The sequence below is a fragment of the Bombina bombina genome, chromosome 10 (assembly GCF_027579735.1).
Source record: "Bombina bombina isolate aBomBom1 chromosome 10, aBomBom1.pri, whole genome shotgun sequence".
Classification (NCBI taxonomy): Eukaryota; Metazoa; Chordata; class Amphibia; order Anura; family Bombinatoridae; genus Bombina; species Bombina bombina.
The window spans coordinates 68,756,582-68,784,316 of record NC_069508.1 but is presented as its reverse complement, the minus strand read 5'-3'; the positions used below and the strand labels follow the sequence as shown (position 1 = coordinate 68,784,316).

The 27,735-nt window shown below is 41.2% G+C and overlaps 1 protein-coding gene across 1 annotated transcript in view; it reads right to left on the bottom strand.

The window, feature by feature from the left end:
• The window catches only part of KIFAP3 (kinesin associated protein 3), a 479,627-nt gene that overhangs the window by 422,705 nt on the left and 29,187 nt on the right, over positions 1-27,735 (bottom strand). Inside the window, 1 exon segment of the mRNA XM_053693102.1 lies at positions 13,789-13,943. Within this exon segment, the coding sequence (XP_053549077.1) occupies positions 13,789-13,943 (155 nt within the window).

The window sequence follows — 27,735 nt, the reverse complement described above, 5'->3', positions numbered from 1 at the left end:
CAAGGCAGATATCTGTCCCTTTAAGGAACTAGCTGATAATCCTTTCTCCAATCCATCTTGGAGAAAAGACAAAATCCTGGGAATCCTAACCTTACTCCATGAGTAACCCTTGGATTCGCACCAAAAAAGATATTTTCGCCAAATCTTATGGTAGATCTTCCTGGTGACAGGCTTTCTAGCCTGAATCAGGGTATCAATAACCGACTCAGAGAACTCACGCTTTGATAGAATTAGGCGTTCAGTCTCCAAGCAGTCAGACGCAGAGAAATTAGATTTGGATGTTTGAAAGGACCTTGTATTAGAAGGTCCTGCCTCATTGGTAGTGTCCATGGTGGCACAGAGAACATGTCCACTAGGTCTGCATACCAGGTCCTGCGTGGCCACGCAGGCGCTATTAGAATCACCGAAGCCCTCTCCTGCTTGATTCTGGCAACCAGACGCGGGAGGAGAGGAAACGGTGGAAAAACATAGGCCAGATTGAAGGACCAAGGCGCTGCTAGAGCATCTATCAACACCGCCTGAGGGTCCCGGGACCTGGACCCGTAAAGAGGAAGCTTGGTGTTCTGACGGGACGCCATCAGATCCAATTCTGGAGTGCCCCATAGCTGAATCAGCTGGGCAAACACCTCCGGGTGGAGTTCCCACTCCCCCGGGTGAAAAGTCTGACGACTTAGGAAATCCGCCTCCCAGTTGTCTACTCCTGGGATGTGGATTGCTGAGAGATGGCAAGAGTGATCCTCCGCCCACCTGATTATTTTGGTTACTTCCATCATTGCTAGGGAACTCCTTGTTCCCCCTTGATGATTGACATAAGTTACAGTCGTGATGTTGTCCGACTGAAATCTGATGAATTTGGCCGCAGTTAGTTGAGGCCATGCCTGAAGCGCGTTGAATATCGCCCTCAGTTCCAGAATGTTTATCGGGAGAAGAGCTGCTTCCCGAGATCATAAGCCCTGAGCTTTCAGGGAGTTCCAGACTGCACCCCAGCCCAACAGACAGGCGTCAGTCGTTAAGATGATCCACTCTGGTCTGCGGAAACACATTCCATGAGACAGGTGATTCTGAGACAACCACCAGAGAAGAGAATCTCTGGTCCCCTGGTCCAACTGTATTTGAGGAGACAAATCTGCATAATCCCCATTCCACTGTTTTAGCATGCACAGTTGCAGTGGTCTGAGGTGTATCCGTGCAAAAGGGACTATGTCCATTGCCGCTACCATTAGTCCGATTGTCTCCATGCACTGAGCTACAGATGGCCGAGGAATGGAATGAAGGACTCGGCAAGTAGTTAAGAGTTTTACCTTTCTGACCTCCGTCAGAAATATTTTCATTTCTACCGAGTCTATTAGGGTTCCTTGGAAAGGAACTCTTGTGAGGGTGGAGAGAGAGAGCTCTTTTTGATGTTCACCTTCCACCCGTGAGACCTCAGAAAGGCCAATACAATTTCCGTGTGAGACTTGGCTCTTTGGAAAGTCGACGCCTGAATTAAGATGTCATCTAGATAAGGCGCCACTGCTATGCCCCCGCGGTCTTAGAACCGCCAGGAGGGACCCTAGCACCTTTGTGAAAATTCTGGGAGCAGTGGCCAACCCAAAAGGAAGAGCCACAAACTGATAATGCTTTCCAGAAAGGCGAACCTGAGAAACTGGTGTTGATCTTTGTGGATAGGAATATGTAGGTACGCATCCTTTAGATCCACGGTAGTCATATATTAACCCTCCTGGATCATTGGTAAGATTGTTCAAAATGGTCTCCATCTTGAATGATGGGACTCTGAGGAACTTGTTTAGAATTTTGAGATCCAGGATTGGTCTGAAAGTTCCTTCTTTTTTGGGAACCACAAACAGGTTTGAGTAAAACCCCAGCCCTTGTTCCGCAATTGGAACTGGGTGGATCACTCCCATTGTATGTAGGTCTTCTACACATCGTAAGAACGCCTCTTTCTTTGTCATGTCTGAAGACAGACGAGAAATATGGAACCTTCCCCTTGGAGGGGAGTCCTTGAATTCTAGAAGATATCCCTGGGATACAATCTCTAAGGCCCAGGCATCGTGTACATCTCTTGCCCAGGCCTGAGCGAAGAGAGAGAGTCTGCCCCCTACTAGATCCGGTCCTGGATCGGGGGCCACCCCTTCATGCTGTCTTAGAGGCAGCAGCAGACTTCTTGGCCTGTTTACCCTTGTTCCAGCCCTGGTAAGGCTTCCAGGCTGCCCTGGGTTGTGAAGTGTTACCCTCTTGCTTTGCAGCAGGGGAGGATGAAGAAAGACCACTCCTGAAATTCTGAAAGGAACGAACATTATTTTGTTTGTTCTTCGTCTTGAAGGACTTGTCCTGGGGGAGAGCATGGCCTTTTCCCCCAGTGATTTCTGAAATAATCTCTTTCAATTCAGGCCCGAAGAGGGTCTTTCCTTTGAAAGGGATGTTCAATAGTTTGGAATTAGATGACACATCGGCCGACCAGGACTTTAGCCATAACGCCCTTCGCGCTAAAATGGCGAACCCTGAATTTTTTGCCGCTAACTTAGCTATTTGGAATGCGGCATCTGTGATAAAAGAATTAGCCAGCTTAAGAGCCTTAATTCTGTCCATAATGTCCTCATATGAGGTCTTCTTAAGTAAACCCTCTAATTTTGTATCCATAGGGTCTTTAAAAGCACAACTGTCTTCGATTGGTATAGTTGTGCGTTTAGCAAGTGAAGAAACAGCCCCCTCCACCTTAGGGACCGTCTGCCACGAGTCCCGCATGGGGTTAGATATAGGGAACATTTTCTTAAAAACAGGGGGGGGGGAACGAAGGGAATACCTGGTTTATCCCACTCCCTAGAAACGATATCCGCAATCCTCTTAGGGACCGGGAACACATCAGTGTAGACAGGAACTTCTAGGTACTTGTCCATTTTACACAATTTCTCTGGAACCACCATAGGGTCGCAGTCATCCAGAGTAACGAATACCTCCCTGAGCAATAAGCGGAGGTGTTCTAGTTTAAATTTAAAAGCCAACGTATCTGAGTCTGTCTGAGGAGCAACCTTTCCCGAATCAGAAATTTCTCCATCAGACAGCACATCCCTCGCCCCCATTTCAGAGCGTTGTGAGTGTATATCGGATACGGCTACTAAAGCGTCAGAATGCTCAGAATCTGTTCTTAAAACAGAGCAATCACGCTTTGCAGGTAACACGGGCAGTTTAGATAAAAACACTGAAAGGGTATTATCCATGACTGCCGCCAAGTCTTGTAAGGTAAAAGAGTTAGACGCACTAGAAGTGCTAGGCGTCGCTTGAGCGGGCGTAACTGGTTGTGACACTTGGGGAGAGGTTAACGGGCTAACCTCATTATCTTCCATCTGAGAATCATCTAGGGCCACATTTTTAAATGCAACAATATGTTCTTTAAAATGTATAGACATATCAGTACAAGTGGGACACATTCTGAGAGGGGTTCCAACATGGCTTCTAAACACATTGAACAAGGATTTTCCTTGTTTAACAGACTAGTTAGTAAGGCAAACAGGCTTAGAAATCACTTTAATCAAGTAAAAATACACTTTGCAAAAACGTTACTGTGCCTTTAAGAGATAAAAAAGGCACACAATTATTCCAAAACAGTGAAAAATGCAGCAAACTTTTCGAAATTTATACAGTATGTACCTAAAGCATTAGTAAGATTGCACCACTAGCAATAAAAACGATTAACCCCTTAATGCCCAAACCGGATCGATATTAAGTCAACAGACAGGTTAAAACAACTTCAGCACCTTGCCACAGCTCTGCTGTGGCCCTACCTGCCCTTAGGAGTCAGATTTGTGGGGAAAAAGCTTCTTATGGGTCCTCAAACTGTAGCAGGACCCTCCATGTGAAACAGCCTGAAGTTCTAGTCACTAAAACTGCGCATTTGAGGCGCGAAATTAGGCCCCTCCCACCTTACTCTGGTGCTGTGAGGCCTAAAGAAACACTCCTAAGTGTTTTAATAGTAGCCATGTGGGTAACAACCCCTGAAAGAAACCCAAAGGAGCCTTCAAAGTGTCTCAAAAAACGATTATTTTTCAATAAAAACCGTTTGCCATTAAGTAGTGTACTTAGTCTCTGAATACAGCTTACCCTTCCCTCATGGGGATCTTATCAGTCTTTTCTAGCATTATCACAGTCTTGTCTAGAAAAAAAATGACTGAACATACCTTATTGCAGCCTGACCTGCAAACAGTTCCCCCCAACTGAAGTTTTCTTGTACTCCTCAGTCCTTTATGGGAACAGAAGTGGATTTTAGTTACAACATGCTAAAATCATCTTCCTCCCTGCAGAAATCTTCATCTCTTTTCTGCTAGAGAGTAAATAGTACACACTGGTACCATTTAAAATAACAAACTTTTGCTTGTAGAAAATAAAAACTACAATTCTAACACCACATTCACTTTACCCTTCCGATTGCTTAGAGCCGGCAAAGAGAATGACTGGGGGGTGGAGCTAGAGGGGGAGCTATATGGACAGCTCTGCTGTGTGCTCTCTTTGCCACTTCCTGTAGGGAAGGAGAATATCCCACAAGTAAAGGATGAATCCGTGGACTGGATACACCTTACAAGAGAAATGTAGTTTTCATAGTAGTAACTATTGGGTTCACATAGAACAGTTTTCGTTGGATGCTTTTGTTTCAATATGTATAGCTAAATATTCCATATACAAATCTCAAGTTGTTTACAGTCCCTTTAAGGAAGGTAACACAAAGGCCTTACAGGACCAGTCCACCATCTACAGGCTCTACAGTTTAGAGAACACCGTCTGCCACCCGGCGCTCTGTACCGATCTTGGAACCGGCAGTTGTGTGACATCCAAAGAACAGTCTCGCCTCCTGTGATGCATCAGTCAATGTCTGTAACAACTATCCAACGTACGTTTCTCCGACTACTTCGCATTTTTCAAGGAGTGTCTTTGCATCCAACCTTTTTCTTTTTAAATGCACCAATTCCTCTATATTGGCGGATATCATTTCAACATCTTCAATTGGGTATATTTCCGTCTGGTGTTACTTAGACAAGTATATAAGTGTCTATGCCTATCTAGGTTTGCTCTTCAACAAAGTTACCAAGAGAAAAAAAGTAAATGTGATTTTAGAAATAAATTGAAAATTATTTTAAAATTGCTTGTTCTATGTAGACCATTAAAGTTTAATTTTGATGACTTCTAACAAAGAAAAAAAAAAGTCATAAATCATTATCTAGTAACTGCTATATTTTCAGAGTAATGCTAAAAGGTGCATAAGGTAATATGAAATGCAGAGTAGTGAGTTTTAAATTTGCATGAAAGCATTTTTTAAACATACATGCATTTGCAAAAATAAATGTGTGCGTTTTTTATGTAACCCCTTAGTGACCAGACCATATTTCAATTTTCTCACCATTAGGGACCAAGGCTATTTTAAAATTTCTGCTGTGTTGGTGTTTAGCTGTAAGTTTCCTCTCACTCATTTACTGTACCCACAAATACAGTATTATATACTGTTTTTCTTGCCGTTAAATGGACTTTCTAAAGATACCATTATTTTCATCATATCAAAAATTTACTATAAAAAATATTTTATAAAATATGATGAAAAAAAAAAAAAAATTCTAACTTTTACCCCCAAACTCTCATACGCATCTATAACTACCAAAAAACCTCCCGTGCTAAATAGTATCTAAATTTTGTCCTGAGTTTAAATGTTATCTGCTATAGTTATAGGGCAATAAGTACAAGTAGCACTTTGCGATTTCCAAACTTTTTTTTTTTTTTTAAAAGCGATAGTTACATTGTAACACTGATATCTGTCAGGAATCCCTGAATAACCCTTCACATGTATATATATATATATATATATATATATATATATATATATATATATATATATATATATATATATATATATATATATATATATATATATATATATATATATATATATATATATATATATATATATAGTAGAGAACCCAAAGAATTGATCTAGGCCCATTTTAGTAAATTTCATGCCACCATTTCACCGCCAAATTCTGCCAGTACTAAAATAAAAGGCTTTTTTTTTAATATTTATTCTGCAGTGTTGGATCCCCCCTTAGCCCCGAACCTCCTGACCCCCCAAACAGCTCTCTAACCCTCCCCCTCTACCTATATGCCGCCATATTGGGTACTGGCAGCTGTCTGCCACTCCCCAGTTTGCTGAAAAAATAGTTTATTATTTTTTTAATATAAAAAATTATTTTTCTTTAGTGTTGCTGCCTTCCTCCATTCAATACCCCCTCCCAGATCCCTCTTCCTCCTTCCCATACATTTTACTGAATGTAAATGTAGTATGCGTGCACGTCCCCGCCCCCTCGCGCACATTTGCGTGCACTTCAGAGACACAGAATCCGGGCCACCCACCCAACGATCTGCACTATCGCTGGCCGATGCAGAGAGGGCCACAAATTGTCTCTCTCTGCATCAGTGTGTAAAAAAGGGTATTGCAATAATGCCTCAATATTGAGGCATCACTACAATACCTTGAAAGCGGCTGCAAACGATCACGATCACTTCCAGTGCTTGAAACCCCAGAGGACGTGCCAGGCACATCCTTGGTCGTTAACAACCGTTTTTTGCAGGACGTGACTGGCACGTCCTTGGTCGTTAGAGGGTTAATCTGTGAATTTTATATTGTTCAGGTCAGAGCCCCCCACCTGACTTAAAGGGATATAATAGTACAGATAATGCATACAATTTTAAACAACTTTCCAATTTAGTTCTATTTTCAAATTTGCTTCATTCTTGTTGAAGGAATAGTAATGTATTCTGATAATGCTGCAAAACAAATCAGTGTCTGAGGCAGTTTGCAGCACCTAAGATTTTGTATTTTCACTTCTCTATGGAGTATGCACAAAAACATGGTGTTAAATATCACTTTAATTAAAAATGTTACATGGGACTAAACATAATTACATTAATTTAATATCTCTTTAACTTTGTACTAACAAGGCAGACAAGTTTTAAATCCCAGACACACTGAACAAATTCCACATTCGCAGCTGTCTCTTAGGGCTCGATTTATCAAGCCCCTACGGCTGCAAGTTCTCACAAGAACTTGCTCGCCGTAATTTATCAAGCAGCGGTCACCAGACCGCTGCTTCCCTAAGCTCTAAGGTGGCTCTAAGGTGGCGAAATTCAATCTTCGCGGTCGAGTCCGACCGAGGAGATTGACAGCTCCAGCCCGCCCATGATTGGCTGTGCGCGGGCAGGGGGCGGGATTGCACGCGAGCGCAAAATTGCGCTCGTGTGCAATGTTGATTACCTGCGGGTAATTTCGCCCCGCCACAGGTGAGCTGAGGCGTACAGGGGCACGTATACGTGCCCCTGTACGCCTCAGCTTTGATAAATCTAGCCCTTAGAGTGTCTCTCACAACAAGGTAGCAGAATCACAGAGAAAGGCTTAAAGAGATATAACAACTCCAAAAATATTTTGTGAATTAGACACAAAGTTAGTCTGGAGAACTACATGTCAGAAAATAGCGCTGGCATCTACTGCTCTTGAAAATTGATAACATTCTTGAAAAAAAAACTCCCGAGCTTATGTCCCTGCTTTGCAACAAACGATACCAAGAGAACAAATAAATGTTGATAATAGAACTAAATTAGAAAGTTGATTATCATCACATGCCCTATCTGGAGAAAAAAATTGAGCTTTATATACCTTTAATTAAATAAACTCTCCTGCCCAGTTTTATAAGATCAATAATATTGATCTTATGAAAGCCATGACCATTGTACAACCTTTTCTCATTTTATCTTTAAAAAAATTATTATCCTTAAACTGTTGGCCTTTCGTCCAACTTAATATTCACTGATCTTCACTTGTTCAACTGGATGATACTGAACAGGAAATGAAACACTGGATTATATTAAACTGGTGCAAAGTGGTAAAAGGCAATGAAAACAAGCAAAGGATTGACTAAAAAATACTTTGCACTTCAGGGGGGTGGTTAAGAACACACAGATATATAGGAATTTAGAAATCACACATATAAAAATAATACATTTTCAACCAGACACTTAAATCTTTAGGTATTTCCCAGCTGGTTTTAACTAGAGGAATAAAATGACAATTTCTTAAAGAGATTTGTATTGAAGCATTTTTGTAAGGCATTAATGTTCCTAGGTAATATTTAAACGTTTTTTTTTTGTGTGTGCTATGTTTATTAAAACCTTAAACAAAAAGGGTATTCTTTATGTTGCTGAGCTTGTAATAAAAACACAAAAAATACTAATAAATTGCTTTTACCATTATTTTTTTTTAGTCTGCAGAACTTATCTAAAACTATTTAGACAAACATCAAACGCCATAAACTCTTCATAAAGAATAAAACCAGACCACCTGCCATGCACAATTTTAAAGAGATCCATCCAAAAACAGATTAATAAAAACCATACAAAACAAAATATTTTATATACTAATGAGTTTCGTTTTTATTTTCCCTGTAAATATATACTATTATGTACCTATAAGCAAGGAAAACATATTCCTAAAATAAGAATGCTTATACAGCAGAAACAGGCATAGCACAGCTTGAAAAGTTTGGAGGACTTAACTTTATATAAAGTGAAAATAATTAAAAAAAAATCATAATCAATGACCGTGTATAGAAAACATTTCTTCGCAAGATGACCGGAGAGCATTCTCAAGATGACCGGAGAGCATGCTCCTCATTTCAGAACAGTATAAAGTTTAGGTAATGAATAAAGACACGTGTTATCCACACAATGTTAAAGGGACACTAAATCCAAAAATGATTCAGCTAGAGAATACAATTTTAAAGAGCATTCCAATTTACTTCTACTGTCCAATTTCTTTGTTGAAGAAATAGCAATGCACATGGATGAGCCAATCACACGAGGCATTTATGTGCATCTACCAATCAGCAGCTACTGAGCATATCTAAATATGCTTTTCAGGAAAGAATAGTAAGAGAATGAAGCAAATTAGAAAGTTGTTTAAAATTGCATTCTCTATCCTAATTCATGAAAGAAAAAAATCGGTTTCATGTCCGTTTAAAAAGAAATGGCTTCCAATATTATCTGATGGCATGCAAACTATCATATAAGTGGTATTCTATGCACTGTAAGCTTAAAGGGATATGAAAGACAAAAAATAATTTTCAATGACTGTATAGATGACTATATAATAAGAAAGTGCTAACTGTTTTACCGGCAGATTTCCAAACCCACCGTTAAACTAATTTGCATTAGCCAATCACTGTGGGCAACCTGGGTTCTATGATCTACGTCAGCTTGTAGATTGCACAGGACCCACGCATACGCAATCCAGAGCTCATCGCCTATGGCACTATACCTGCGGTCACGTGACCACAGTGTCTTCACAGCTGGAGCAAATTAAACCAAGCACTGCATTATGCACCAATTGTGCAGCAAGGTCTGCTAAAAAGCCGTGACAGGCAGCATGTAATGTATATGAAAAATAGGAGTGCATCGAGGGGAATGGACGTGCTCTGCCCACAGAGGAACCCCGTTATCAACACCGGCCGTTTATTGGATCAGTGATGGGGGAAAGTGCTGGACAGCCCATTTTGGGGGATGTAATATGTTATGTCACTGTGGATATTAAAATATATATTTTACATAAATAAGAGGCTTTGTTTTTGAAAAGAAAAAAAAAATAAGATTTATTTATCTAACATATTTCAAACCATCGGTTGGTTTTAAAGTTACACTTTATACCAGTTTTATAATCCTTTAAAGGGAGAAGAAAGTCAAAATTAAATTTTCACAATACTGATAGAATGTGATTTTAAGAGATTTATCAATTTACTTTTATTATCAAATTCACATTGTTGTATAGGTATCCTTTGTTGAAAAACATAACTAGGTAGGCTCAGGAGCAGAAAAGTACTGCTGGGAGCTAGCTGGTGAATGGTGCATATGCCTCATCATGGGCCCCAAAAAAGAAAATAGAGCTAAGCACTTTTGACTGAACAAAAGCTGGAAATACTTCCTCGCTTGTTCTTCAGCCAGTGCCACTAAGGTTATGTTTTATGATACCTGTTAATGTGCACATAACCCAAACCAGCATAAGGCATCTTGCTACGTGCATCAGTCGGCAATTGATAACACTTGCGATGGAAGTGCATGTGATCTACTGCTGTATACTTGGTGGATTGTGTGCTCAGTACTTTCACTTATTATTTGTCAAATTACATAGAGTTGGGTACACGATTTGTGCTTTAAAAAAATAATGGAAATATTAAATAAATGTACTTCTATCATCAAATTGACTTCACTCTCTTGATATACTTTATTAAAAAAACATACCGAGATAGTATCCGAGGCACCAATGCACTACTGGGGAGCTAGGTGGTGATTTGTGGCTACGCACATATGCCTCTTGTTATTGGCTCACCAGATGTGTGTTTAAACCTTTTGCAGGAGTAACACACATTTTGATGTGCTATCAATAGTGAAATACTAAAATGCTCTAAAAAAAGAACATTTTGTTCCTGTTCTTTTATGCAACTTCAAAAAAAAAAAACAACCAAGCACTTTACGTGAATTTCCAAATTTTTACCTTCCCTGTTCTTAAACAGCCATGATAGTGAAACAATAACATGCTTTCATTTGTTATTGCATGTAATTTTATCACTATTGACCCTGCAACTGGAGCCGCGGAGAACTGCCAGTCCTGAGCAGAAACTGCCGCTGAACCAATCAGCAGTGTTTGCCGCACATCTAGGCTAGGTGACTTTTTGAACAGAAGCATGGAATGCTCAATGTAGCTTCAACTATGAATATAGCAGACCTGGGGCAAAAAGCTCATGCACAGTGTTATAACCACACCAGAAATATTGTTATGCACAATCCTATAGAGGCCTGGAAGCCATGATCTTTTAAAGGGATATAAAACACATTGTAATTACAAGAATTTTCTGCAGTTGTGCAACAAATTAAAGGGACAGTCAAGTCCAAAATAAACTTTCAGATAGGGAATGTAATTTTAAACAATTTTCCAATTTACTTTTATCACCAATTTTGCTTTGTTCTCTTGGTATTCTTAGTTGAAAGCTAAACCTAGGAGGTTCATATGCTAATTTCTTAGACCTTAAAGACCGCGTCTAATCTAAATGCATTTTGACCGTTTCTCACCACTAGAGGGTGTTAATTCATGCGTTTCATATAGATAACATTGAGCTCACACACGTGAATTTACTCAGGAGTGAGCACTGATTGGCTAAAATGCAAGTCTGCCAAAAGAACTGAAATAAGGGGGGCAGTCTGCAGAGGCTTTGATACAAGGTCATCACAGAGGTAAAAAGTGTATTAATATAACCGTGTTGATTATGCAACAGTGGTGAATAGGTAATAAAGGGATTATCTATCTTTTTAAACAACAAAGATGCTGGGGTTGACTGTCCCTTTAACATACTAGGTGAGTGTGAGATGTTTTTGAGTGAAATAACACGTTGGTTGCTGCAATTGGTTTTCAGCTGTCAAAGTCTCCCTAACCTTTTAAACTTATATGAAGGAGCCAATCCAGACATCTTACTGTAGTACACACAGCAAGCTACTGTTATTTTGTTAGCAAAAGTTTCATTGTGTTGTAGTTGCTCTCTGATCATCTCTGCTGATGTCAATTAGTGACAAATATGTGGAATTTAAGATTGTGAAGTGTAGTATGTGCTTACAATTTACAGAATTAAAGGGACAGTCAACTCCAGAATTGTTATTGTTTAAAAAGATCGATAGTCCTTTTATAACTCATTCCCCAGTATTGCATAACCAACACTGTTATATTAATACCATTTTTACCTCTGTAATTACCTAGTATCTAAGCTTCTGCAGACTGCCCCCTTATTTCAGTTCTTTTGACAGACTTGCATTTTAGCAAATCAGTGCCCACTCATAAGTAACTCCATGTATGTGAGAACAATGTTATCTATATGGCACACATGAACTAAAGCCCTCTAGTTGTAAAAAAACTGTCAAATGCATTCAGATAAGAGGCTTAGAAATCAGCATCAGCAGGTTTAGCTTTGAACTAAGAACAAAGAAAATTTGATGATAAAAGTAAAATTGGAAAGTTGTTTAAAATTGCATGCCCTATCTGAATCATGAAAGTTTAATGTTGACTAGACTATCCCTTTGAATTGCAGCAAAAGGGAGCATAATAAATAATAAAGTAATTACACTTAGTAAAGTAACTTTGCAGTATAAACATTTTATAATTCAACCTCAATGTGTTCTGTCCCTTTAAAAAGGATAGAAAGGTCAAAATTGAAATGTGCATTTTAATTTCAAAGAGAATATATTTACATTAGCAGAAATGCTTCTAGTAAAAGCAATTACTGTTTATCAGTGGCATACGCACATATGCTGTGAGTGACCCGTGCACCAGCATTCAAACACTGCACATTCTTAGAGAGTCAGCAGTGGCTTGTATGACACAAATGAAGTCTTTACAGATGCAATACACACCAGAGATAGCTCTCTGAACAGGCATGCCGTTTAAATCCTGATCCCCTAGTCACACGAAGCATATCTGCATATGCTGATAAAACTGTAATGACTTTTACTAGAAGCATTTTTGATAATGGAAGAATATTGTAAAAATTCTTCTATTTGAAGCTTCAATTTTGGCCTTTCTATCCCTTTAAGCTGCAGGCCTATCTCTGCACAATCAGTGCTCCGTTACCATATGAAGGCAGATACCAGTTCTTTACAGACAGTGGCGCGTGTGCTGGCACAGAGGTGGAGGGAAGAGGGAGGGGGTGTCCCTACACTACAGAATATTTTTTTTTAAGGGAGAGATGGTAAACTAAAGTAAAATGGGAATTGGAAGGGGGCACCCTAAATAAATGATCGCAGGGAGGTAGGGGTTGCCACTAGACTACAGAAAATAAATAAAATACGTTTGAAATAAATTAAAAATAATAATGAAAAAACAAACTGGGTACTTTCTGCCAGTACCTAAGATGGCCACCACTAGAATAAGAGGGGGAGGGTTAAAGAGCCGTTGGGGGGGGGCAGAATGGTGTGAGGGTTGAGGTAGGATCACTACACTGCAAGGAAAATAATAAAAAAAAAAAAAAAAAAAAAAAAGCCTAAAACGCATACTAGCAGTCCTTCTGCCAATACCTAAGATGGTGATGACCAGTAGGGGTGATGGAGGGAAGAGAGTGGGAGGTGTCAGATGGGAGGGTAATCTCTACTCTGCATCAAAAATTAACCTTGAAAGCTAATTGATTAACGACTTCACTGTCAGGAATTTCAAGCTGTAATTCGTGGCATTCTAATTGTGAAAAAAGCAATGACAAAGCCATGTATGTGTTATTTCTGAACAAAGGGGATCCCAGAGAAGCTTTTATAACCATTTGTCATATGGCTGTAGAAGTGGTGTGTAAATAATTTCAGTGAGAAACCAAAAGTATGCAAAAAAGTTAACAATTATTTTTATATGATGGTATCTGGCGGCCATTTAGTAGCATCTAACATGCCAAAATGGGCCTAGATCAAATATCTTGGATTGTCGAATTTAAAATATATATATATATAGTTTTCATAGATAAAATGAAAAAATCAAAAGCTCTATTTCTGTTTAATCAGAGTGATAGCAAAAATGCTAAAAAAATCTCCAGTACTTTGGTCAAGTTTTTCTCTGAAATTCCCGGTAGCGAAGGGGTTAAGAAATGCAATGAGTTTTGAAAATTTAAGAAACATATTCACCAGTAAAGTCTCTAGGTTTAACTCAAAAAATTATTGAAAATGGCAGTTATAAAGTCTTACCTTTACTTATTAATCCATCTCTGCGGTTCTGCAAATAATAAAGTAGCTGTTCTATCTCTGGCAATTTAGATGAGTGAATAAGCTTACATTCTTCAACAACTTTTTTTGCAAGGGAGGATATATCTGTATTTGCATTGAGGCTTTTCAGACGAATACTGTAAAAGAAAAAACAGAATTTATGCATACCTGATAAATTACTTTCTCTTGTGATGTATCGAGTCCACGGATTCATCCTTTACTTGTGGGATATTCTCCTTCCCAACAGGAAGTGGCAAAGAGAGCACACAGCAGAGCTGTCCATATAGCTCCCCCTCTAGCTCCACCCCCCAGTCATTCGACCGAAGGTTAGGAAGAAAAAGGAGAAACCATAGGGTGCAGTGGTGACTGTAGTTTAAACAAAAACACTACCTGACTTAATAGCCAGGGCGGGCCGTGGACTCGATACATCACAAGAGAAAGTAATTTATCAGGTAAGCATAAATTCTGTTTTCTCTTGTAAGATGTATCGAGTCCACGGATTCATCCTTTACTTGTGGGATACCAATACCAAAGCTTTAGGACACGGATGAAGGGAGGGAACAAGACAGGTACCTTAAACGGAAGGCACCACTGCTTGTAAAACCTTTCTCCCAAAAATATCCTCCGAAGAAACAAAAGTATCGAATTTGGAAAATTTGGAAAAAGTATGCAGCGAAGACCAAGTCGCTGCCTTACAAATCTGTTCAACAGAAGACTCATTTTTAAAAGCCCATGTGGAAGCCACTGCTCTGGTAGAATGAGCAGTAATTGTTTCGGGAGGCTGCTGGCCAGCAGTCTCATAGACCAAACGGATGATGCTTTTCAGCCAAAAGGAAAGAGAGGTAGCAGTCGCCTTCTGACCTCTCCTCTTACCAGAATAGATAACAAACAATGAAGGTGTTTGTCTGAAATCCTTAGTTGCTTGTAAATAAAACTTTAAAGCACGAACCACATCAAGATTGTGTAACAGACGTTCCTTCTTCGAAGGAGGATTAGGACACAGAGAAGGAACAACAATTTCCTGGTTAATATTCTTATTAGATACAACCTTAGGAAGAAAACCGGGTTTGGTACGCAAAACTACCTTATCTGCCTGGAAAACCAAGTAAGGTGAATCACACTGTAAAGCAGATAACTGAAACGCTTCGAGCAGAAGAGATAGCTACCAAAAACAAAAAACTTTCCAAGATAAAAGCTTAATATCTATGGAATGTAAAGGTTCAAACGGAACCCCTTGCAGAACTGAAAGAACTAAATTCAGACTCCATGGCGGAGTCACAGGTCTATAAACAGGCTTGATTCTGACTAAAGCCTGACTAAACGTTTGAACGTCTGGTACCTCTGCCAGACGTTTGTGTAAAAGAATAGACAAAGCAGATATCTGTCCTTTTAAAGGAACTAGCTGATAATCCTTTCTCCAATCCTTCTTGGAGAAAGGACAATATCCTGGGAATCCTAATCTTACTCCATGAGTAACCTTTGGATTCACACCAAAAAAGATATTTTTGCCAAATCTTATGGTAGATTTTCCTGGTGACAGGCTTTCTAGCCTGAATCAGGGTATCAATAACCGACTCAGAGAAACCACGCTTTGATAGAATTAGGCGTTCAATCTCCAAGCAGTCAGATGCAGAGAAATTAGATTTGGATGCTTGAAAGGACCTTGTATTAGAAGGTCCTGCCTCACTGGTAGTGTCCATGGTGGGACAGATGACATGTCCACTAGGTCTGCATACCAGGTCCTGCGTGGCCACGCAGGCGCTATAAGAACCAACGAAGCCCTCTCCTGCTTGATTCTGGCAACCAGACGAGGGAGGAGAGGAAACGGTGGAAAAACATAGGCCAGATTGAAGGACCAAGGCGCTGCTAGAGCATCTATCAGCACCGCCTGGGGATCCCGGGACCTGGACCCGTAAAGAGGAAGTTTGGTGTTCTGACGGGACGCCATCAGATCCAATTCTGGGGTGCCCAATAGCTGAGTCAGCTGGGCAAATACCTCCGGGTGGAGTTCCCACTCCCCCGGGTGAAAATTCTGACGACTTAGAAAATCCGCCTCCCAGTTGTCTACTCCTGGGATGTGAATTGCTGAGAGATGGCAGGAGTGATCCTCCGCCCACCTGATTATTTTGGTTACCTCCGTCATTGCTAGGGAACTCCTTGTTCCCCCTTGATGATTGACGTAAGCTACAGTCGTGATGTTGTCCGACTGAAATCTGATGAATTTGGCCGCAGCTAGCTGAGGCCATGCCTGAAGCGCGTTGAATATCGCCCTCAGTTCCAGAACGTTTATCGGGAGAAGAGCTTCTTCCCGAGACCATAAGCCTTGAGCTTTCAGGGAGTCCCAGACTGCACCCCAGCCCAACAGACTGGCGTTGGTCGTTACGATGACCCACTCTGGTCTGCGGAAACATTCCCTGAGACAGGTGATCCTGAGACCACCACCAGAGAAGAGAATATCTGGTCCCCTGGTCCAGCTGTATTTGAGGAGACAAATCTGCATAATCCCCATTCCACTGTTTGAGCATGCATAGTTGCAGTGGTCTGAGGTGTATCCGTGCAAAAGGGACTATATGTCCATTGCCGCTACCATTAGTCCGATTGTCTCCATGCACTGAGCTACAGATGGCCGAGGAATGGAAAGAAGGACTCAGCAAGTGGTCAAGAGTTTTAACTTTCTGACCTCCGTCAGAAATATTTTCATATCTACCGAGTCTATCAGAGTTCCTAGGATGGTAACTCTTGTGAGGGGGGAGAGAGAACTCTTTTTGATGTTCACCTTCCACCCATGAGACCTCAGAAAGGCCAATACGATTTCCGTGTGAGACTTGGCTCTTTGGAAAGTCGACGCCTGAATTAAGATGTCGTCTAGATAAGGCGCTACTGCTATGCCCCGCGGTTTTAGAACCGCCAGGAGGGACCCTAGCACCTTTGTGAAAATTCTGGGAGCAGTGGCCAACACAAAAAGAAGAGCCACCAACTGGTAATGCTTGTCCAGAGAGGCGAACCTGAGAAACTGGTGATCTTTGTGGATAGGAATGTGCAGATATGCATCCTTTAAATCAACGGTGGTCATATATTGACCCTCCTGGATCATTGGTAAGATTGTCCGAATGGTCTCCATCTTGAATGATGGGACTCTGAGGAATTTGTTTAGAATTTTGAGATCCAGGATTGGTCTGAAAGTTCCTTCTTTCTTTGGAACCACAAACAGGTTTGAGTAAAAACCCAGCCCTTGTTCTGCAATTGGAACTGGGTGGATCACTCCCATTGTATGTAGGTCTTCTACACAGCGTAAGAACGCCTCTTTCTTTGTCTGGTCTGTAGACAGACGAGAAATGTGGAACCTTCCCCTTGGAGGGGAGTCCTTGAATTCTAGAAGATATACCTGGGATACAATCTCTAAGGCCCAGGGATCATGTACATCTCTTGCCCAGGCCTGAGCGAAGAGAGAGAGTCTGCCCCCTACTAGATCCGGTCCCGGATCTGGGGCTACCCCATCATGCTGTCTTGGAGGCAGCTGCAGGCTTCTTGGCCTGTTTACCCTTGCTCCAGCCCTGGTAAGGTTTCCAGGCTGCCCTGGGTTGTGAAGCGTTACCCTCTTGCTTTGCAGCAGGGGAGGATGAAGCGAGACCGCTCCTGAAATTCCGAAAGGAACGAAAATTATTTTGTTTGTTCTTTGTCTTGAAGGACTTGTCCTGGGGTAAAGCATGGCCTTTTCCCCCAGTGATTTCTGAAATAATCTCTTTCAATTCAGGCCCGAAGAGGGTCTTTCCTTTGAAAGGGATGTTCAATAGTTTGGATTTTGACGACACATCGGCCGACCAGGACTTTAGTCATAGCGTCCTGCGCGCTAAAATGGCGAAACCTGAGTTCTTTGCCGCTAACTTAGCTAGTTGGAAAGCGGCATCTGTGATAAAAGAATTAGCCAGCTTAAGAGCCTTAATTCTGTCCATAATGTCCTCATATGAGGTCTCCGTCTGGAGCGCATCTTCCAGCGCCTCGAACCAGAAAGCAGCTGCAGAGGTTACAGGAACAATGCACGCAATAGGTTGGAGAAGAAAACCTTGTTGAACAAAAATTTTCTTAAGTAAACCCTCTAATTTTTTATCCATAGGGTCTTTAAAAGCACAACTGTCTTCAATTGGTATAGTTGTGCGTTTAGCAAGTGAAGAAACAGCCCCCTCCACCTTAGGGACCGTCTGCCACGAGTCCCGCATGGGGTTATATATGGGGAACATCTTCTTAAAAACAGGAGGGGGAACGAAGGGAATACCTGGTCTATCCCACTCCCTAATAACGATATCCGCAATCCTCTTAGGGACCGGGAACACATCAGTGTAAACAGGAACTTCTAGTACTTGTCCATTTTACACAATTTCTCTGGAACCACCATAGGGTCGCAGTCATCCAGAGTAACTAATACCTCCCTGAGCAATAAGCGGAGGTGTTCTAGTTTAAATTTAAAAGCCAACATATCTGAATCTGTCTGAGGAGAAACCTTTCCTGAATCTGAAATTTCTCCCTCAGACAGCACATCCCTCGCCCCCACTTCAGAGTGTTGTGAGGGTATATCAGATACGGCTACTAAAGCGTCAGAATGCTCAGTATCTGTTCTTAAAACAGAGCTATCACGCTTTGCAGGTAACACGGGCAGTTTAGATAAGAACACTGATAGGGTATTATTCATAACAGCCGCCAAATCTTGCAAGGTAAAAGAGTTAGACGCACTAGAGGTGCTAGGCGTCGCCTGAGTGGGCGTAACTGGTTGTGACACTTGGGGAGAGGTTGACGGGCTAACCTCGTTACCGTCTGTCTGAGAATCATCTTGGGCCACATTTTTAAAGTGCAACAATATGTTCTTTAAAGTGTATAGACATATCAGTACAAGTGGGACACATTCTGAGAGGGGGTTCCACCATGGCTTCTAAACACATTGAACAAGGATTTTCCTTGGTGTCAGACATGTTTAACAGACTAGTAGTAATACAAACAGGCTTGGAAATCACTTTAATCAAGTAAAAACACACTTTGAAAAAAACGTTACTGTGCCTTTAAGAGATAAAAAAAGGCACACAATTTTGCAAAACAGTGAAAAAATGCAGCAAACTTTTCGAAATTTTTACAGTATGTACCTAAAGTATTAGTAAGATTGCACGACTAGCAATAAAAAACGATTAACCCCTTAATGCCCAAACCGGATCGACAGTAAGCCAAAAAAACGGTTAAAAAACTTCAGCACCTTGCCACAGCTCTGCTGTGGCCCTACCTGCCCTTAGGAACCAGATTTGTGGGGGAAAAGCTTCTTATAGGCCCTCAAACTGCAGCAGGACCCTCCATGTGAAACAGCCTGAACTTCTAGTCAATATAACTGCACATCTGAGGCGCGAAATTAGGCCCCTCCCACCTCACTCCGGTGCTTGTGAGGCCTAAAGAAACACTCCCAAGTGTTTTAGTTATAGCCATGTGGATAACAACCCCTGAAAGAAACCCAAAGGAACTTTCAAAGTGTCTCAAAAAACGATATTTTCAATAAAAACCGTTTGCCCTGAAGTAGTGTCAACCAGCATAAACTAGCCCTGTTATGTAAGCTTGAAATTCCATACTTAGTCTCTGAATACAGCTTACCCTTCCCTCATGGGATATTAACAGTCTTTTCAAGCATTATCGCAGTCTTGTCTAGAAATAAATGACTGAACATACCTTATTGCAGCCTAACCTTCAAAAGTTCTCTTGTACTCCTCAGTCCTGTGTGGGAACAGCAGTGGATTTTAGTTACAACATCCTAAAATCATCTTCCTCCCTGCAGAAATCTTCATCTCCTATCTGCTAGAGAGTAAATAGTACACACCGGTACCATTTAAAATAACAAACTCTTGCTTGTAGAAAATAAAAACTACAATTCTAACACCACATTCACTTTACCCTTCCGATTGCTTAGAGCCGGCAAAGAGAATGACTGGGGGGTGGAGCTAGAGGGGGAGCTATATGGACAGCTCTGCTGTGTGCTCTCTTTGCCACTTCCTGTTGGGAAGGAGAATATCCCACAAGTAAAGGATGAATCCGTGGACTAGATACATCTTACAAGAGAAATTATATATAATAATGCCAGTTTAATATTGCACAACATTTAACATATATAAAGTAAAATAAAAATACAGAATCAAACCAAGTACAAATGATTCTATTATATATAAGACACAAAAATTCTACAATAGTAAAGAGCAGTACAACAACAAAAAATAATTACGAACTAACATCATTAGTTTAAATTTAAAAAAAAATGCCTACTTCAACGAAAAAAAATTGAACATTAGAAAAAATACTGGATAATAAAATATTTATATTATGATTATACTTTATTTTCAAAGCTTCATTATAAAAGAATACAAAATGCATAAAACAGACTAAACAAAATTAATTTTTTAAAAAAAGGAGAAAAATGGAGGAGACCCCTCCTCCGAGGAGCTTTAAGGCGTCAGGTTGATAGGTTGAAGGGACAAGGCAGATTGTGACCACATCTTTGCTGAAACCATGAGACAAGGCAGATCAAGGTTTATTTTGTCAGTTAGGAAGATGAGAACCTTTCACAGAATCTAAATATATGATTTTTTTAAAGGGCACTTGAGCTACACAAGGTTGGCGACACTGCAGTAACAGTTGATGTATTGGAGGTGGAAGAGGGAATTAGTAATAAAAGGAACAAACAAGTTAATTTAAGAAGGCAATTTGAGGAGTATTTGGCGATAAGCGAGGAAATGTAGTTGGAAGTGAGGTTGTTAGGAGCTTTCATGATTCACATAGAGCATACAATTTAGCCACCAATAAGCAAGCACTACCCAGGTGCTGAACCAAAAAACATAATTTATGCTTACCTCATAAATTCCTTTCTCCTGTAGTGTAGTCAGTCCACGGGTCATCATTACTTCTGGGATATTAACTCCTCCCCAACAGGAAGTGCAAGAGGATCACCCAAGCAGAGCTGCTATATAGCTCCTCCCCTCTACGTCACACCCAGTCATTCGACCGAGAACCAACGAGAAAGGAGAAGCTAAAGGGTGCAGTGGTGACTGGAGTATAATTTAAAAATTTAGACCTGCCATAAAAAACAGGGCGGGCCGTGGACTGACTACACTACAGGAGAAAGGAATTTATCAGGTAAGCATAAATTATGTTTTCTCCTGTTAAGTGTAGTCAGTCCACGGGTCATCATTACTTCTGGGATACCAATACCAAAGCTAAAGTACACGGATGACGGGAGGGACAGGCAGGATCTTTATACGGAAGGGACCACTGCCTGAAGAACCTTTCTCCCAAAAACAGCCTCCGAAGAAGCAAAAGTGTCAAATTTGTAAAATTTGGAAAAAGTATGAAGAGAAGACCAAGTTGCAGCCTTGCAAATCTGTTCAACAGATGCCTCATTCTTAAAGGCCCAAGTGGAAGCCACAGCTCTAGTAGAATGAGCTGTAATTCTTTCAGGAGGCTGCTGTCCAGCAGTCTCATAGGCTAAACGTATTATGCTACGAAGCCAGAAAGAGAGAGAGGTAGCAGAAGCTTTTTGACCTCTCCTCTGTCCAGAATAAACGACAAACAGGGAAGAAGTTTGGCGAAAATCTTTAGTTGCCTGTAAATAAAATTTCAGGGCACGAACTACATCCAGATTGTGTAGAAGTCGTTCCTTCTTTGAAGAAGGGTTAGGACACAATGATGGAACAACAATCTCTTAATTGATATTCCTATTAGTGACTACCTTAGGTAAGAACCCAGGTTTAGTCCTCAGAACTACCTTGTCTGAATGAAAAATCAGATAAGGAGAATCACAATGTAAGGCCGATAACTCAGAGACTCTTCGAGCCGAGGAAATAGCCATTAAAAACAGAACTTTCCAAGATAACAACTTAATATCAATGGAATGAAGGGGTTCAAACGGAACACCCTGTAAAACGTTAAGAACTAAATTTAAGCTCCATGGAGGAGCAACAGTTTTAAACACAGGCTTAATCCTGGCCAAAGCCTGACAAAAAGCCTGAACGTCTGGAACTTCTGACAGACGTTTGTGTAAAAGAATGGACAGAGCTGAGATCTGTCCCTTTAAGGAACTAGCAGATAAACCATTTTCTAAACCTTCTTGTAGAAAAGACAATATCCTAGGAATCCTAACCTTACTCCATGAGTAACTGTTGGATTCGCACCAATGTAAGTATTTACGCCATATTTTATGGTAAATCTTTCTGGTAACAGGTTTCCTAGCCTGTATTAAGGTATCAATTACAGACTCCAAAATCCACGCTTTGATAAAATCAAGCGTTCAATTTCCAAGCAGTCAGCTTCAGAGAAATTAGATTTTGATGTTTGAAAGGACCCTGAATTAGAAGGTCCTGTCTCAGAGGCAGAGACCAAGGTGGACAGGATGACATGTCCACTAGATCTGCATACCAGGTCCTGCGTGGCCACGCAGGCGCTATTAGAATCACCGATGCTCTCTCCTGTTTGATTCTGGCAATCAATCGCGGAAGCATCGGGAAGGGTGGAAACACATAGGCCATCCCGAAGGTCCAAGGTGCTGTCAAAGCATCTACTAGGACCGCTCCCGGGTCCCTGGACCTGGACCCGTAACAAGGAAGCTTGGCGTTCTGGCGAGACGCCATGAGATCTATCTCTGGTTTGCCCCAACGTCGAAGTATTTGGGCAAAGACCTCCGGATGAAGTTCCCACTCCCCCGGATGAAAAGTCTGGCGACTTAGGAAATCCGCCTCCCAGTTCTCCACTCCTGGAATGTGGATCGCTGACAGGTGGCAAGAGTGAGACTCTGCCCAGCGAATTATCTTTGATACTTCCATCATCGCTAGGGAGCTTCTTGTCCCTCCTTGATGGTTGATGTAAGCTACAGTCGTGATGTTGTCCGACTGAAACCTGATGAACCCCCGAGTTGTTAACTGAGGCCAAGCCAGAAGGGCATTGAGAACTGCTCTCAATTCCAGAATGTTTATTGGAAGGAGACTCTCCTCCTGAGTCCATGATCCCTGAGCCTTCAGGAAATTCCAGACAGCGCCCCAACCTAGTAGGCTGGCGTCTGTTGTTACAATTGTCCAATCTGGCCTGCTGAAAGGCATCCCCCTGGACAGATGTGGCCGAGAAAGCCACCATAGAAGAGAATTTCTGGTCTCTTGATCCAGATTCAGAGTAGGGGACAAATCTGAGTAATCCCCATTCCACTGACTTAGCATGCACAATTGCAGCGGTCTGAGATGTAAGCGTGCAAAGGGTACTATGTCCATTGCCGCTACCATTAAGCCGATTACCTCCATGCATTGAGCCACTGACGGGTGTTGAATGGAATGAAGGACACGGCAAGCATTTTGAAGCTTTGTTAACCTGTCTTCTGTCAGGTAGATCTTCATTTCTACAGAATCTATAAGAGTCCCCAAGAAGGGAACTCTTGTGAGTGGAAAGAGAGAACTCTTCTTTTCGTTCACCTTCCACCCATGCGACCTTAGAAATGCCAGTACTAACTCTGTATGAGACTTGGCAGTTTGAAAGCTTGACGCTTGTATCAGAATGTCGTCTAGGTACGGAGCCACCGAAATTCCTCGCGGTCTTAGTACCGCCAGAAGAGCGCCCAGAACCTTTGTGAAGATTCTTGGAGCCGTAGCCAATCCGAATGGAAGAGCTACAAACTGGTAATGCCTGTCTAGGAAGGCAAACCTTAGATACCGGTAATGATCTTTGTGAATCGGTATGTGAAGGTAAGCGTCCTTTAAATCCACTGTGGTCATGTACTGACCCTTTTGGATCATGGGTAAGATTGTCCGAATAGTTTCCATTTTGAACGATGGAACTCTTAGGAATTTGTTTAGGATCTTTAAATCCAAGATTGGTCTGAAGGTTCCTTCTTTCTTGGGAACCACAAACAGATTTGAGTAAAACCCCTGTCCGTGCTCCGACCGCGGAACCGGGTGTATCACTCCCATTAGTAAGAGATCTTGTACACAGCGTAGAAACGCCTCTTTCTTTATTTGGTTTGTTGACAACCTTGAAAGATGAAATCTCCCTTTTGGGGGAGAGATCTTGAAGTCCAGAAGATATCCCTGAGATATGATCTCTAAAGCCCAGGGATCCTGGACATCTCTTGCCCAAGCCTGGGCGAAGAGAGAGAGTCTGCCCCCCACTAGATCCGTTCCCGGATCGGGGGCCCTCAATTCATGCTGTCTTAGGGGCAGCAGCAGGTTTTCTGGCCTGCTTGCCCTTGTTCCAGGACTGGTTAGGTTTCCAGCCTTGTCTGTAGCGAGCAACAGCTCCTTCCTGTTTTGGTGCAGAGGAAGTTGATGCTGCTCCTGCCTTGAAGCTACGAAAGGCACGAAAATTAGACTGTCTAGCCCTAGGTTTGGCTCTGTCTTGAGGCAGGGCATGGCCTTTACCTCCTGTAATGTCAGCGATAATTTCTTTCAAACCGGGCCCGAATAAGGTCTGCCCTTTGAAAGGTATGTTAAGTAATTTAGATTTAGAAGTAACATCAGCTGACCAGGATTTTAGCCACAGTGCTCTACGTGCCTGAATGGCGAATCCGGAATTCTTAGCCGTAAGTTTAGTTAAATGTACTACGGCATCTGAAATAAATGAATTAGCTAGCTTAAGGGTTTTAAGCTTATTTGAAATCTCATCTATAGTTATTGAGTCAAGAGTCTCTTCCAGAGACTCGGACCAAAATGCGGCCGCAGCCGTGACAGACGCAATACATGCAAGGGGTTGCAATATAAAACCTTGTTGAACAAACATTTTCTTAAGGTAACCCTCTAATTTTTTATCCATTGGATCTGAAAAGGCACAGTTATCCTCCACCGGGATAGTGGTACGCTTAGCCAGAGTAGAAACCGCTCCCTCCACCTTAGGGACCATCTGCCATAAGTCCCGTGTGGTGGCGTCTATTGGAAACATTTTTCTAAATACAGGAGGGGGGGAAAGGGTACACCGGGCCTATCCCACTCCTTAGTAATTATCTCTGTAAGCCTCTTAGGTATAGGAAATACGTCAGTACTCGCCGGTACCGCATAGTATCTATCCAGCCTACATAATTTCTCTGGAATTGCAACGGTGTTACAATCATTCAGAGCCGCTAATACCTCCCCTAGCAGTACACGGAGGTTTTCTAGCTTAAACTTAAAATTTGAAATGTCTGAATCCACTCAATTTGGATCAGATCCGTCACCTGCAGATTGAAGCTCTCCGTCCTCATGTTCTGCAAATTGTGACGCAGTATCTGACATGGCCCTATTATTATCAGCGCACTCTGTTCTCACCCCAGAGTGATCTCGCTTACCTCTAAGTTCTGGTAATTTAGACAAAACTTCAGTCATAACATTAGCCATGTCCTGTAATGTGATTTGTAATGGCCGCCCTGAAGTACTCGGCGTTACAATATCACGCACCTCCCGAGCGGGAGATGCAGGTACTGACACTTGAGGCAAGTTAGTCGGCATAACTTCCCCCTCGTTGTTTGGTGAATGATGTTCAATTTGTACAGATTGACTTTTATTTAAAGTAGCATCAATGCAATTAGTACATAAATTTCTATTGGGCTCCACCTTGGCTTTTGCACATATAGCACAGAGATATTCCTCTGAGTCAGACATGTTTAACACACTAGCAATTAAACTAGCAAGCTTGGAAATACTTTTCAACTCAATTTACAAGTAATATGAAAAAACGTACTGTGCCTTTAAGAAGCACAGAAAAAAACTATGACAGTTGAATAACAATGAACCGGAGAAACAATAAAATCAAATTTTTCCCGGTAAAAGCACAAATTTAGCAAAGGATTGCCCCCATTAGCAATGGATAACTAACCCTTAAATAGCAGAAAAAATGTACAAAATATAAACTTTTTTTTTTTTTTTTTTTTTTTTTTTTTTTTTAATCACAGTCAAAGCACAATCTCACAGGTCTGCTGTGAGTGATTACCTCCCTCAAAATAATTTTTGAAGACCCTTGAGCTCTGTAGAGACGATCCGGATCATGCAGGGAAGGAAACAGACTTGTGACTGAATTTCTGATGCGTAGCAAAAGCGCCAAAATAGGCCCCTCCCCCTCACACACAACAGTGAGGGAAGTTCAGTGAACTGTCTTAAATTAAAATAAACGACAGCCAAGTGGAAAAACAGTGCCCAAAACAATTTTTCACCCAGTACCTCAGATAAATAAACGATTTAACATGCCAGCAAAACGTTTAAAATCAAATAAAATGAAGTGTTATTAAAAAGCCTGCTGCTAGTCGTTCCCACTGCAAGTTAGGCTAAAAGTTATATGCATACAGTATTATCCCAGTGAAGTGCTATTCCCCAGAATACTGAAGTGTAAACATATATACATAACAGCCTGATACCAGTTACTACTACTGCATTTAAGGCTGAACTTACATTATATCGGTATTGGCAGTATTTTCTCAGTCAATTCCATTCCTCAGAAAATAATATACTGCAACATACCTCTTTGCAGGTGAACCTGCCCGCTGTCCCTTGATCTGAAGTTTACCTCACTCCTCAGAATGGCCGAGAACAGCAAAATGAATCTTAGCTACGCCGGCTAAAATCATACAAAAACTCAGGTAGATTCTTCTTCAAATTCTACCTGAGAAGGAACAACACACTCCGGTGCTGTTTTAAAATAACAAACTTTTGATTGAAGATATAAAAACTAAGTATAATCACCACAGTCCTCTCACACATCCTATCTATTAGTTGGGTGCAAGAGAATGACTGGGTGTGACGTAGAGGGGAGGAGCTATATAACAGCTCTGCTTGGGTGATCCTCTTGCACTTCCTGTTGGGGAGGAGTTAATATCCCAGAAGTAATGATGACCCGTGGACTGACTACACTTAACAGGAGAAAAGGGCATTTTACAAATGCTAAGATTGACTATTGAAACAAATAAAGGGGGCTTTCATTCATGAATTATAAGATACTTCATGTAGAAAGCTCCTTTATTTGTTTCAATCGATTGCCGTTCTTAGCTGCTACAGCAGCCGACGGCTCAAAATTTTATTTGCTAAGAGGTGACGTTTTCACCTCTTAGCCAATAGCCGTGCGGTAAATCAGGCTTGGCGCCCATGGGAGCCGGATTTACCGCACGGCTATTGGCTAAGAGGTGAAAATGTCACCACTTTAGCCATGTGCTGCTGTAGCAAACAAATAAATGTGCTTTCTACATGAAGTATCTTATACTTCATGAATGAAAGTGCCCTTTATTTGTTTCAATAGCAAATCCTAGCATTTGTAAAACGCTAGGATTTACTTATACTTTAAGAGTGACAGTTTTATAGCATTTTCTGTAAGATGTATCTAGATAATCCCAAAAAACACAACCTTACTTGAAGGAATGAAACATTTGACAGAATGAACCTTCCAAGAAAAACTCTAAAAATTAAAGCACCACAACAGATTAATAATGCGCTGCTCGCCTGCAGACAAGGTCTGTACAACGATGTATATTTTTGCTTGAGAAGCAACTGGAACTTTGGTGAACACACGAGTTGTGCCCTGACTAAAAGACAAAACTGCAACCTACAAATGAAGCTCTTCAGCAGCAAACTTGAGGAAGAAGAGATGATCGAGATGATCTTGATGAATAGAAATAGACCAACCATGGACAAACCAGGTTCCAGGAAAGTAGATAATGAACAAAGATATTCTGTTTTTAATTGAAGAACTATTAAAACATCTATATCTGTCCCTTTAACATAATATATATTCTCCCTTTATTAACAAAATCATATGCAACCTAGTACTCGTATTAAAGGGACATGAAACCCAAATTGTTTCTTTAATGATTTAGAAAGACCATACAATTTTAAACAACTTTCCCTTTATATCTTTTGTTTTAAAGCATATCTAAATAGGCTCATTAGCTGCCGATTCGTGGCTGTACATAGATGCCTC